This window comes from Astatotilapia calliptera, chromosome 6, assembly GCF_964374335.1.
Source record: "Astatotilapia calliptera chromosome 6, fAstCal68.1, whole genome shotgun sequence".
In the NCBI taxonomy this organism is placed as follows: Eukaryota; Metazoa; Chordata; class Actinopteri; order Cichliformes; family Cichlidae; genus Astatotilapia; species Astatotilapia calliptera.
This window is the reverse complement of record NC_137427.1, coordinates 20,700,965-20,715,211: the sequence shown is the minus strand read 5'-3', so window position 1 is coordinate 20,715,211 and position 14,247 is coordinate 20,700,965. Positions and strand designations below refer to the sequence as shown.

Genomic DNA, 14,247 nt, shown 5'->3' with positions numbered 1-14,247 from the left:
TATCACAGCGTGGTGTGTTTAAAAAAGTCTTAAAAAGTTAAAACGCATGTCCTTAGGAAAGAATCCAGCAAAGACCTGACACAGAACATGAGACATGCATCTCGATTTTCAGTTGTTCTGTCTACTGTTTGCTGAAGCCAGTGATGCTGGTTTGTAATATTTGATGAAATTATTAATGCAGAAGGGTACCACGAGATTTTGATCCACCATTGAATACCATCTGGAAACCATCTGATTCACAGCAGCTTCATTTTTCAGACTCACAGTGATCCTAAATACTCTGCAAATACAGTAGAAGCATAACTGGATAGAGAAACACATAGTGGCAAACTGTTGGTCATAGATTGGCCTCTTTAGAACCCGGACATCGATATTTTTTCAAGTGGCGTGGCATCGTGTTGACAGAGAACAGAACAAAAAGCACCCAACATACAAAGAAGAACTTTGAATATCCTTCACGAAAACTCGGGAACTATTCCTGAAGACTACTAAAGAAATTACAAGGTTGTTTGCATAACAAAGTTCAATTGTATTGTCACATTACAATAAATCACTGCACCCATTTCCCATTATAGCAAAATTACAAGAACTACGAGGTGATTCGAGAGGTTCTGAATTAGCCATTGGGCCATTATGATGTTTAGAACCACCAATATGATCTAAAACACAGAAATGACTAAATCGAGCAGTGACGCTCACTGTTAGATGTTCACACGACCAGTTCCTGAATCTAAAATGTCTTATAACATTCAAAGAGTCTTGTAGCTTGACATATAGGCTTTACTTCAATCCTGGGCAATCACCCAAGTGTGCGTTTTTTGTGTTTGTGTACTTTCATTACTCTTGCTTTGGGGGCATACAGTTGCAACTTTCTTTTAGTTTCAAAAAGCATGTCCCAAAACAGAAATAATCAAATTTTATCATGAAGGCATGTTTTAAGACTGAGGGTTATGGTGGGGATTAAGGTAAGTCTCCAGGAAAATAGTGAGAGTCAGTGCAATGCCCTTTGAAGTGATGGAAACACAACTGCATGTGTGCGTGTAAGGAGCAGGCGGGTCAGGTAAGGCTGTGTCTAAACATGCCATGTGCCCTGAAGTCTTGTTGCATCACTGGACATAAAGGGTCAGGCTTAATCTCCCCTCTGATTATTTTCTTCCCTCTGTTCAGCTACAATACATGACCCCTCCTCATCTACCCTGCCCGCTTTTCTTTTTATTAGCCCTACTCTCAAAAGGGGAAAAAAATAAAATAAATAAATAAGTAAGATATACTGAATTTTCTCCAAACTCTAAGCAGACTTTGAGGCTGTGGGAGTGTTTTTGAGGGGTGGAAACATATCAGCATTACAATCACACACAGCTGTTTGTATTCTGTTTTGGGAGCCACAAAGGAAGGGTTCATGAAAGAGAGAGATTGACAGGACAGGACAAGCTTTGCCGCAGCTATGGCATCTTATTAAGATATTTATACTACTGATCCTAATGAAGAATCACTATTATATTATATTACACAGTCCTGTGGAACGGGATGTTTTCACAGGACTATGCAGTCCTGTTAAAAACTGAGCTCATCCGGTACTGCTTCCATGGGAATTAAGAGAGTGAGTAGCAGCCAGGCACTGCTAATCAAATGCACTTGATTAAGTGATCATCAGCAAGCATGACCAGCTCTATGAAAGCAGAAGTTTTGGCAGTTTGCTGGTCTTCAGGTTTGTGTTACCACAATGCTGCAATCTTTCCATGACTGGACATCCCAGCAAATGAACCCCAAGGTCAGAGCGTGCAATGCTCAGAGAAACAGCAAAAACCGAAGAGCTGCATCTCAGACTCTGCAGGCCTCAGTTAACGTGTTAAATGTTAAAGTTCATGACAGTACAATTAGGAAAGGACTGAATAACTATGACTTGTTTGGAAAGATTTCCACAAGAAAGTCTCTTCTCTGTAAAAATAACACGACAGGCCAACTTAGGTTTGCAAAGTTTCGACTGAACAAACAACAAGACCCCTGGAACGATGTCCTCTGGACAGACGAGCCCGGAGAGGAAATGTTTGATCATAATGTACAAAACCAAATCCAGCATCATACCAGCTGTCAACCACGGTGGTGGAGGGGTGATGATTTGGGCTTGTGTTGCAGCCAGAGGACCTGGGGATACCTTCTCACTGAGTTGACTGTGTATAGCAAAGTATTCTAGAGCAACAGGATTTCACAGAGTCCTGTGAAAAATCTTTGATATGACAATTTATGCCTTATCCAGGAATGTGTGTAATAGACTGGTGACCTGTCCAGGGTGTACCCTGCCTTTTGTCCTGTGCCAGCTGGGATAGGCTCCACTAACCCTGGGACTCTGAAAGGGATAACTGGTTAAGAAAATGGATGTGTATTCCTAATCTGAGAGTGTAACTCCAGTAAGGAGTATTTCCAGTAAGGAAATCAGCAGTAAGATTACCCCATGAAGTCAAATGTTTATATTCTCCCACCCAAAAAGTAAATCAACATAAATGTTAACTGAAATAATAAAATGAAGAAAAAAATAAAGGTGGTATTTGACAGTTTCATCTATGGCAGAAACATGAAAAGGAGATTGTTCAAAAGCAACCAGCAATTTATATGTCCTGGGCGCTGGAGGAGACTTGAAGGCTTAAAGGTCTGAGATGTGAAATGGCAATCAATTGATTGTATTCTAGAGAATTATATAGATGGTATCTGTTTCAGAAACCCTCTGTTATATTCCTGTTACAGTGAATAATAACTTAAATATCTAAAAGTTACAACAAAACGTTTTAATCTTAGTGATAGTTCTTTTACATAGTGGCTGCTGGATGGGTTAACAGCTGATCAATGTCGCTGAGCTGACTGTACAGTTATATATATATATATGTGCTGGGGGTAGTTCGGCAAAACAGTGATATTACTAGAAATCACTAGTCCACACAGCTTATCTATTGCTGGCTAGAAACATTGTGAAATACAATTAGCAGATAAATGTATCAGATAATGTCGAGTAAACAAAGTCCTTTCTGAGTAAATATTACAGAACTTCATACGTATGGTTATTTTGTTCCTGTTACAGTAACTGATCAGTACCTATTATGAGTATTGTCGTTACTCAGTAAATATCTAAATATGCAAATACGTGCTGGTCTCCCTTCAGAGTTTCTGAAAATTTAATATTAGAGCTGAAACGTTTGCAAAAGCTTCAGTGTCACGTAATTCCTGTAGTCTTTAATTTAGAGCTACTTGTTGCTATTGACACTGAAACTAACTTTTTTTTTGGTGGATAAAAACAAATCAGTTCAAATCCATTTCAGCTGCTCATCTTGTGCAGTCACAATTATGAGACAGATATAATGAGAGGATTTTTAAGCAGTTCTTCATCCATCCATATAGAAATCCAGGGCTCAGAAGTTGTTTCTAAATTTTCCACATTAGTTTTCAGTCTGAGGCTCGGTCGCCTCCCTGAAGCCAGCTAAATAAAGCATCAGGTGACCGGGACACTGCAGTGAAAAAGAGAGTCTCCTTCCGAGGTCAAACTGTTGCTGTTTGATTGACGGCCAGCTGGAAACCTGCTGCTACCTTGAGGGAAAACGCAATGCGTGGATGTTTTGTATTTGTCTGAGAGAGCAAGAGAGAGAGAGAGAGAGTGAGAGAGAGTGAGAGAGCACGTCTGCTGCTGCGTCTGTTCTCTCTCTCCCTATCTCACACACTCTCGGGAGCAGCGCTTTGACGCACCACGCAGAGTTGGATTATAGTATTGCGCGCTGGTCTTTCACGATTTTCTGTCCCTCGCGTTACCCTCACCGCTGACCGGCAGTTGATATATTATGGGGATCAATATCTCTCCGCCACGGTGACCTCTGCTGAGCTTTTCTTTTCTTTTTCTTTTTTTGGGGGGGGGGAGAAAGAAGAGCAGCCGCGGCTTCCTCGCAGGACGCGTGTTGTGAATTACAACCAACAGAGCCTTACCTGGAGAGAGAGAGAGAGAGAGAGAGAGAGTGTGTGTGTGTGTGTGTGTGTGTGTGTGTGTGTGTGTGTGTGTGTGTGTGTGTGTGTGTGTGTGTGTGTGTGTGTGTGTACATGAGAGAGGGTTTCTTTGGATCGGATCAGATCAAGGACCGAGGTGTTTCACTGTCTTTGCTCCGCGGGCACACATTTACATACACAGGCACGGCACTCACCGGGGGGATTTGGGCACCGCATGCCGGGGACATGTGGAAGTTTGCGCCGCTGTAGCGCAGCCAAAGAGCCGCTCTACCGCCTTATCGAGCTCCCCTATTTCTACCCAGGGGGACCCAAGTCCCTGATCACAGTCCTCACGCACTGAAACCCCTCTCAGAGGACCCAAATGTAAATTCAGAACCAGGCATTTCTGAAACACGCGTGTGCTAAGGGAGGACAGCGAAAAGGAGGACGGCATCCCGTTGCGTGCAGAGTTTGGTGAGCTCCTTCGGGGGATTTCGGGGCTTTATCTTTTAACGCCCTTCTGTTTTCACGGTGTTTTTGCGGGTCTCATATTGGCCCCCACTTGCCGCAGTGATGGTGGGAGCTCGGTGCCCCGTTGGCCCTCACCGCTCCCCGGTGACTGTGCTGGGGCTGCTGGTGACTGTTCTGGTCCTGTCCAGCGGAGCAGACGGTCAGCCATGCCCGGCCCAGTGCTCCTGCACCGGTACGACAGTGGACTGTCACGGACAAGGACTGCGCAATGTGCCCAGAAACATACCTCGAAACACGGAGAGACTGTAAGTACGGGATTGTATAGATTTGACTTAAAATTTGGAAACATTGTATAAGAAAAGTCACCACAATGTCGTGTTGCCATTTCTTTTATGCTTAAATGATGAAAAATAACGAGACTGCATTTACCTTTTAATGCGGCGATTCTTCTGAAGGGGTGTGAGGAGTTTAAAGAGTTTATGGAGAAAAAAATGTCACACCTTCTGATGTTTTAGCACCCAAATTTTATTCCGATCAGTGGTTAGGAAATGTCATCAGCTCATATCCTAATTATGATCACACATTATTCCCCCAAAATTTCCTGTCTAATTCATTTGTTTTTAACCGGGAGGCACTGAAAATGTCTCTCTCGAGGACCACATCTTTAAGAGCGCAGAGCTTTTTGTCATGTCTAACCTATACTTTCAGCCTTGTTAACGCCGCAGTACGCAGCTGATGTAAATGTTGGCGTGAGGTATAAATGATAAAAACACTAAAGCTCGTTTTGGTGCCTAATACGAGGACACGTCAGGGCTGATCGCGGAGCTGAAGTTGGGGGGCTGCTGTGGTTGTTGGCGGTTTTGAACTGTTGCATTAGCACAGCCTCCGTAGACCACATCGGTTTGTCAGCAGACCAGCGAGTTAATCAAAAACGGATTTGGACAAGTGGGCTCCGAGTTAAAGAGGCCGAATTTTATCATTAAAAGACCCCTCGATGAAATTAACACTTGCCGATGTAGTGCAGCAGCCACAGCTCCTCTCAGTTTCTCTGACAGTCAGATGACAACCCTGCGTTGGCTACGGAACAAGAAGTTTCAGCAAAAGCCTCCTTCATCAATGAGCACATCACAAACATGTATTAATTTATATTTTTTTAATTAATTTTTTAAAATATCCTTTTTCTTTCCAGGGACCTGAATGCAAACAACCTTACTAAAATCACGAAGACGGATTTCGCAGGGCTGAGGCATCTGCGAGTGTTGTAAGTGACGTTTATTCGGCGAATTTTATTTTATCCCCTCTTTATCCCCTCCCCTGAAGATGCAAAAAGGAAAACAACAATATTCTCTCCCACATGCACTGTTAAGCAGCACCTTGCATATCCAGAAAACTTTCCAATAGAACATCACAGCACAGAGATTTAACAGTTTCTGGCCGTGCTCGGCAGCAGCAGCAGATTCATCCAGCTCTGGAGCTGCTGCACGCAGGCACTGCATCCAGTGGTGGGAAGCTGCGGTTTCACTGAGCCATCATAAGTGTCTAAACAGAATAGCAGCGGCACCTGTTAATGCTGTCGTGTTAATCTGCCAGTGGAAGTGTCAGGAGGGGGCTTATTTTAACCACCGGGCCCCGGGGCCCATGTGCTGGAGTGATTAACGCGCTGGCGAGGAAGTGATGGAGGGTAAAAAGAGGAAAGAGATAGCGGTCATTAGGTGTAACCGCGGAGGGAGGAATGTAGCTGCTGGAAGGGAGGGAAGGGTGGAAGGAAAGGAAGAGAAGGGGGGGAGAGTCAAGTAAGAACAGGTTTCTTTACCTGGGATGAATCCAGATTAAAGAGTTCCCCTGCACCGTCACTGCCGGGACAGGGATAGCTGCTGTGCGCGCTATTCAGCAGCCGAAATGAATGGAAGGGAATAGACATAGTTGGAATTCCTCCAGAGATTATGTCCTTAATTGTGTGTATGTGTGTCTTTATTTGTGTGCTCTAGTTTTCACTTTAGCTATTTCCGGTATGTTCACCCAAAAGCACCATAATTAGCAAAAACACTGCACTTAAAAAAAACCGTGAGAATAGATTTTTTTTTAAATTTGAGAAATTTGTGAGAAGAGTCTTTAAAAATAAAAGTCGCCCCCCCCCCCCCTTTTTTTTTTCTTATGGGGCTGTATTAAAAAATAGCGTTGACTCACTGATAAATCAATTAATTAAAAAAAGAAGAGCTCAGTGGAGATGGCCCATAAAAGCATGTGTGTTTTTGCTTGGTTTCGTCAGCACACTAATCTTAGTGAAGTTGTGCTGGTGTAAGTGAAGGAGTAGTCAGAGCTATGCGGTTAGATAGAGAGTAAATTGGATGATAGATGAGTCCCTGTCCAACTGATGGGCCAGTTTTAAAGTCAATTCTGGGACTCTATCGACCCGCTGCTGATTGTCTCTCCTCTTTCTTGCTTTTTTTAAACCTTCTATCACTTTCCATCTCCACCAATCTGCTTTTCTCCTTTTTTCACACCCAGTGCTGCCTGATCCTTCTCTATTTCTCCCTCTCTCTCCTCTCCAGTGTCAATCTCCTGTGCCCTATCTCACTCCGTCTTTCTCTTCTCTCTCTTATCGCTGGCCCCATCCAGCCATCTTTCTCCTTTTTTTTGGCCTCTTATGGTTTCATCACACAAATCACTCTGTCAGCTCTCACGCTCTGTGTCTCTCTATCACTCTCCTTCCCCCCTCTCATGTCGTTCCTTTTTTTATTGTCCAATTCACATAGTCTCACACTCTCTTGGTGTTTCTCTCTCAGGCAGTTAATGGAGAACAAAATCACCACAATCGAGAGAGGAGCCTTCCAGGACCTGAAGGAGCTGGAGAGACTGTGAGTAATGATGTGTTGACGCCATTGTGTTAATTTAATTCTGTATAAAATCAGTTTGCCCAGCCTTAAAAATTCCAAGAACGCGCATGCCCGTCGATTCATTTGCATATCTGGATGCACAGATCAACAAGTGTCATATAAAATCTCTTTTCAGTTGTTGCATTCACAAGCTGCATTATTTGTCTTTGTTAGAAGTTCTCCAAGTCTGTAGAGCTTTACAAAAAACATTCCCTTATTCTGTGCTTTGGTGACTCTCAAGGACACTGTTTAAATATCCTAACCCACTGCTTACTAACAGCATTAACAGTCCTTAGTGCAAGAGGGGTTTTGAAAAAGCCCTTTGAAGAAAAAATTATTTGGTTTGCCTTTGTCCAATGAGCTCTGAATACTTAGTGACCTTCTAGGACTGCATGTTTCAGTTGAAAGTGGGAAGAATAATGTCAGCAGATTATATTATATACTAGCCAGTGGATTATGAATCATCACCGGAACTTATGGATTTCTTTATCATTTATTTATTTATATATTAACTTGAGTTGCAGCAATACCAGAAATCAAGGACAGGTTGACTTTAGCGATCAAAGCTTTCAGTGAAAATACCTGATGTGACAGCAGTGAAAACAAACTATTTCCCCAAGTTTTTAACATGATCATCCTGCAAGTCATCTAGGGCAGCCCAGAATCATACCAAAAAGGCTATAATGTACCCAACCTAATTAGTGACCCCTCCTGCTCCGTGTGAATGCATGCATCATGTTTTGCCACTTTTATGTCAGTTACCCCAACTTGGCCTCCTGCAAATCTGTTCATGTGGCAAATGTTGAGTCTGAGTGCCATGGAGGTGAATGAAGAACAGTCAGAAGTTTTTACAATGCCAGCCTGGTATCACAAGTCAGCATCCAGACAACATAAGGCCTTTATAACATAATTAACACACACACACACACACACACACACACACACACACACACACACACACACACACACACACGCATTTACAAAAACAGACATATTGGCATATGCAGAGAGATATCCACCTGGACAAACACACACACACACACACATACACAGACTAAAAAATAAAAATAAAGCAGTTCATCTTTTTTTATGGCTCTTGTGGGTAAATTTGTCACAAGTCAGTGGGATGAAAGTGATAAAATGTGACTTTTTTGGATGCTTTGGTGTTGACCCTGTCATGCCTGGTTTTTCTTTGCTCTCTGCTGCACTATAGCTGCTCTTTGTTGACAGAGAGAGAGAGAGAGAAGCTCTGTAGACCACTATAAGGAATCTGCTAGTGTTTCTCATGCAACCAGCACTGGGCTCTGTCCAGCTAAGCGGTTCTGGGAATTCCTACTCAGAGTTGGTGACAAAAAGGGCAAAATTTAACTACATATGGTCTGGATTTAAAAGTAAACTTTGATAATGATTACCCTCCCTCCAAAGAGATGGTGCAAGCTAGTAAATACCCTCTTTCATGCACTCACATAAGCAACACAGCCTTGAACATAGATTGTAGTGTGGTAACAGCAACAGCTGATAAAGTCTTAGATATCTAATGTGAAATCATGCACGATATGGCTGTCTCTCCTTTTCTGTCTTGTCTCTGACAACAGCAAACTTTCTGACACAACATGGCTGTCTTCTGTTGTCCTTGCAAGTTTTCCTCTGTAATTCAGCTTCTCTTGCGTGGCATGTTCACAAACACAAAGATGGAGTCAGTCATCAATGCCCCCCAACAGCTACCATACAAAGGCGCGTCTCTGGAGTCTGGAGTCTGAGGGCTCATTTCAAAGCCCTCCGTCCTCTTGGGGGCTGGAGGGGGCCTGCTGGGCACCACAGCCCAGAGGAGAGGGCCTTAAGCTTGGCTGACAGATCCACACTGACTGCCCCCCATGGGGGCAGAAAACGGTTCCCCTTCACATCTTTTTTTTTTTTCTTTGCGACAGGCCCCGAAGGGCCAGGCAGGGCTGGGTCAGGTGTAGGGCAGTAGCCTTGGGGGTACGGAGGAGGGGCATGTGGTTGAAGGAGGTGTGGAGGAGATAGGCATGTCACAACACAACTGTGCACATATCCAAACACATGAATGTGTTTGGATACACTCGTGCATGCGCATTCACTTACGCAAGGCTGCTCTGTCAGTACTGGTTTTATCTTGATTTGGAGGACCCCCCCCCCCCCCCCCCCCAAACCCACTCGCGCCGTTTTCATTCATTCCTTAACCTCTCCTCACGTTTTTGCTCCTTACGCACCCATCTGGCTCTCTCTCTCTCTATTGTCCTGTGCATATAGGAATGCTATACATTCTTTACTCTCACCCTGTGGGTGTAGAATAGTTAAGTGAGGAGTTCCCGATCCTCTTATCCTTCACTTACTTGACTGTTTTACAGCCCCTGTTCAATTCAAAGTGTGTGAGAATGAAGGAGATAACAGCCTCAGACATGCAGGGAGAATGAAAGCGATATTGCAGGTACCGTGACAGTAATTTCAGAGAAAATCAGTCGGCTAAATCCTTCGATAATTAGCCTGCAACTGACTGATCACATTATTTAAAGATAATTTTTACCGAGATGAGTAATCGCACAGCTGATTACAGTGGTGAGATGCGTCTATCAACAGCAATTACAAAGTAGATAATGAAGCCTCAAATCAAGTGATCGTGCTGTAATATGTTGACAATATGAACAGCAGAAGATAATTGTAACAGTGATCCCAGATAGCGGGGGTATGGATTTCAAAGAAAAGCTCTGGATTAGTGCGAAATGATTAGCTCTAAAGCCTGTGAGTGATAAAATTGTTCCCGCTGATCATTTCAGGGCAAAGTTTACATTTTTTTTCTCCGTTTTTACTGAGCAGTAGAGCTTGAAATTATCTGCGCTGTGAAGACACAAAGCCATTTTCACCACAGCAGTTCTGTCTAAAAAGCCATTCGAGATAGATTTTTCCGAGTCTCTGCTGCACCCAACATTTGTTATGTTTGTTGGTACACACCAGTTCGCGGAAAGTTTAGAGGAAAAGCTGCCAGGCGCTGCTGAATACGAATGATTTTAACCTGATAGCAAAGGAATTTAGTGTTTAGGAGATAAGACTGAATTTCTGCATTTCTGTGTTTTAAGGCAAGAGATGGTATCTTTCATTAGTGTTTAAATAACAGATCAGATTAGAGAGTGTAAATCTCTGGTGGGTGATAGATATTGGCTCGCTTTGGATGCACGAGCTGTGAACCGAAAACATGAACTGTTGAACCGCATTCACACCCATTCACACACACACACACACACACTGGTCGGTTTGAAGTGGTTTTTGGAGTGGAGACAGTTTCTTAGGTTCGTGGAAATGTCTGCAGTGTTTTGGGTTTTAACTTTGGTGCGTGTGTTTGTGTGTGTGATAGACTGACTGTTAGTTCAGCATGTGTATTATGGCTGCAGCAGCATTGGTGGAGTAATAATTGGTTTCTGAGGCAGTTTGTTATTTTCAGTCTGCAAGGCTGTACTACTGCGCATCAACATGGGTCTGAGGTGTTAAGGTTGCGTGTGCGTGTCAGACTTTTATGTTTGTGCGAGTATTCATGTGTGTATGTACAGAGATTTGGCACACTGTGCATGTTTGCGAGTGTGTGTTTACTGTGCGGTTTCTGGGCTTCTAGCATCTGTTTATGACTGCGGGGATTATCACCATGCTGCAGTGTGACATTAGCTCGGCGGAGTGACTCTCACACCTCGGACTACTGGCTACTCCGTCTTCATTCTCTTCCAGCCAGACTTTGACTAATGAGACATGGCTGTGGAAGCACTCTGAGGCTGTTTGTGCACACACACACACCCTCACACACTGTGATATAAAAGATAGAGATACGTTCTTTCAGATGTAGAAGGAAAAAGGCTCAACAGTGGGTGGTAATTGCAGACTAGTTCAGCCTATAAATGTGTGGCATGTGGAACTGGTTCGTGCTACATATTTGTCTTTATATACAAAAACATCAAATAAACTAAATCACTACATGACTGGAGAGATTTCATTGTTTGATTCAGAAGTTTATGTTCAAGCAAATTTTTTTGCAGAACTTTAAAAGTGAAGTGACAGTTAGCAGCCGAGTCAAGCTCAGTGGTGATGGAGAGCTTGCAATAGGTTGACTGTTGAGCTGTTAATCTTTTAGACAGTGCTTCCTTAATTAGGCTAATGCAGCAGTTCAAATTAACAAAATACTGAGAGCAGAATCAGCGCTGAAGACCAAAGTGAGAAATGTGCAAAGTGGAGTCGTGAAAACTGCCAAGTCAGCTGATGTAGCCTCTGTAAGTAACAGCAGACTTTGGAGGTCTTAGTTACAATGTAACTACAAAACATTTCAGCCAGGCTAAAATGTTTTGTAGTTACATTGTAGCTCTCAGATTTAACTGAGAAACTTGTTAAGAATCATCACTGTTTTTTTCAGTAGTTTTGTTTCATAAGGGAACTTTTCAAATCTCAGAAAAATGATTTGTAATTTCTGCCTCTAATGAACAACGCTTAACCATTTATGTGGTTTATTACAGAAATGTATTTAAGATTGTTTTAAATGTCCTACATATCATGTTGGAGTAAATCACATGTGACGTCAGACACATTGTGCGTGTCATGTTCATGCAGAGTTTATGTTGGGGCCGGGGAGTCATAGTCAGTACGATCTAGTGTGTAATGACACATAAGAAGTCCAAAATGTTTGATTACATGTATAATAACTTCAGCTGGACCCTTTATTCTCATTTCCAGCTGCATACTATTATTCTTGGACTCCACTAGAGTTTCCTTAATTCAAAGTTTAAAATAATCCTTATTTATCTTATACTGGATGCTGGTTCACTCCCTCTCATCTGCTCGCTGAAACAAAACACTTTAGCTCCTCAACCTTGAAGGCCACCCTCTTTTGAAGCCAACTTTCTTTTGATTGGCTGCCCTACAGAAACAGAAACTTTGATCAGCAAGAAAGTAGAGATGAGTAGAGAAGAAAAACACACACACGCTATCCGAAATGGGACACTCAGTCTGAAGGCCAAGCTTCTGGCTCACGGGAATTATTTGTACAAACACTGAAATCGATATTTGAAACTTTGGCAATGTTTAATGTTTAAAATAAGAAAATTCGTGGCAAGCGCACTTTAATGTTATTCGTGTTATGTTCATATGCAGTGTTGCAATGATTGGCTGAAATGTCTGGTTACGTATGATGGTAGCCTTTTATTTATTTTAAGTATGGCAGGCGGTTTGTTTCTGTTACAGTCTACTGTAAATAACTAAGTTAATTTTTTTAAATTAATTTCAATGATTTAATTAATTCAGTGCATAAATTCGTCGTGAAAATAATTGTTGGCTGCTTTTTTTCTACATCACTGTATTTGGAGCTGCCCATCAGAAGTATAAATGATCTGTTTTTGATATCACCTTGTTTGTAATGTGTGAGAGTGTGCGAGGAAAGTAAAACTGTTTCAGACTTTTATAATATTTGTAGAACTAAAGCAGGAAAAACAGAAGAACTCTGCACGGGAATCCTGGTCTGTAAATCTGAACAATCTCTATGTTGCTAATTGCTAAATATATTATAGATAATGTGATGATCAGACGGATATTCTAGTGAAGAAATGAATAAAAGGTTAATTAAAACACACTGATATCTCGGCAGCACCGTGGAGCAGACTGGATTTGATCTCTGTGTCCTGTCTCTACTTCATTTCGTGTTTCCTAGTCTGACGGCATTGCCTCTATTTTAAGGCGATGAGCTCATACCAGCTCTCTGCTGTCGTTCCTCCTCCCTACCTCGAACACCAGTCCGTACACTCTCCCAGGGGGATGTCTAGCCCACTAACGGGCGCTCATGGCTGGGCAGGACCTACAGGGGGAGTGTGCCTCTCCGTGGGGCCGTGTGGGGCTCTTAGCTGCCAGAAGCAGCGTTAACGGAAGAGGAGTGAATAATTTAGAAACATCATTTCTGCGGGACGTTAAATATTTAAGCAGCCTCTGATGTAACTGTGGAGTGTGAATGTGTGTGTGTGCGCGCGGGCACGTTCACATATTTGTGCTCTTGTGGGTGGAAGATGGACACAGAGGGGGTGACGTTATTTAAGTCCACATCGGCTTCTAGTGATGCAAAAAGAGGTGAAAGACAAAGGTTAAGAGGAAAAAGTCAACGAGAGAATGAAAAAGAGATTTGGGGAAGTTTTGAAAGGAGCTGGTGTTTTTGTTTGAAAATGTGTAGTACTTCTGTTAGTTCGTATGTTTTTTTTGTATAAATCACACTCAAGTTTTCTTCGTAGTTTGAAGTAACTTCTAGTTCCTGCCGTGTTTTCTTTCTTCGTCCCCTCCTCCTCTCTTCATTCCCATCCAGTAGCACCCAGCTCAGCATCCATCGTTTGAGCCTGTCAGTGTGTACGGGTGTGTTTGTGTCAGGGTTAAACTGTTTCAGCAGCCTGTCTCTCATTGTGTCACTCTGTTGCCTCCCTCTCCTCTGACACACATCAAGCACACACACATCAACACACACTGCACACAAACCTCTTCACTCCACTCAACCAGGGTTAAATGATCGCACCCAGATTATTAAACTCACCCGAGTCGTCTCCACTGTGTGTGTGTGTGTACGTGTGTGTGCGTGATGGGTTGTTGTGAGTTCTTCCCCTGTGAGGGCCTTGTTTACTCAGTGGGGTCCTTTTCACACATTCGGTAGCCCGGCCAGACTGCCTGTTTGTTTTTCCCACATCGTCTCCTCTCCTCCGTCTTTGTGGCAAAAACGCCCCTCCGCCCTCCCTCCATCTGAACCCCTTCCCTCGTCTTCCTCCGCCTGCGTTCCCTCCATCCTTCTCGAGTTCACTGTTTGTCTGGCAGCCATGTTGTACCCCTAAATCATGGATAACCGTTTTCTTTCAGTGTCCATGCATGACCACGTATGTGTGTCTCCATCAGTCTCCCAATTATTTCATGCTCTCAA

At 43.0% G+C, this 14,247-nt stretch overlaps 1 protein-coding gene across 7 annotated transcripts in view; it reads left to right on the top strand.

Annotated features, from left to right (window-relative positions):
* The first annotated feature begins 3,580 nt into the window (after positions 1 to 3,580).
* slit2 (slit homolog 2 (Drosophila)) overlaps positions 3,581 to 14,247 on the top strand; it is a 103,274-nt gene continuing 92,607 nt past the window's right edge. For 3 of the 7 annotated variants that reach the window (XM_026170980.2, XM_080302456.1, XM_080302455.1), the window contains exons 1-3: positions 3,587 to 4,739; positions 5,624 to 5,695; positions 7,221 to 7,292. In XM_026170980.2, the coding sequence (XP_026026765.2) occupies positions 4,537 to 4,739; positions 5,624 to 5,695; positions 7,221 to 7,292 (347 nt within the window). In that variant the 5' untranslated portion in view covers positions 3,587 to 4,536. Of the gene's footprint in view, positions 4,740 to 5,623; positions 5,696 to 7,220; positions 7,293 to 14,247 lie in introns of all 7 variants that reach the window. The other 4 variants (XM_026170987.2, XM_080302457.1, XM_080302458.1 and 1 more) reach the window with 3 other exon arrangements.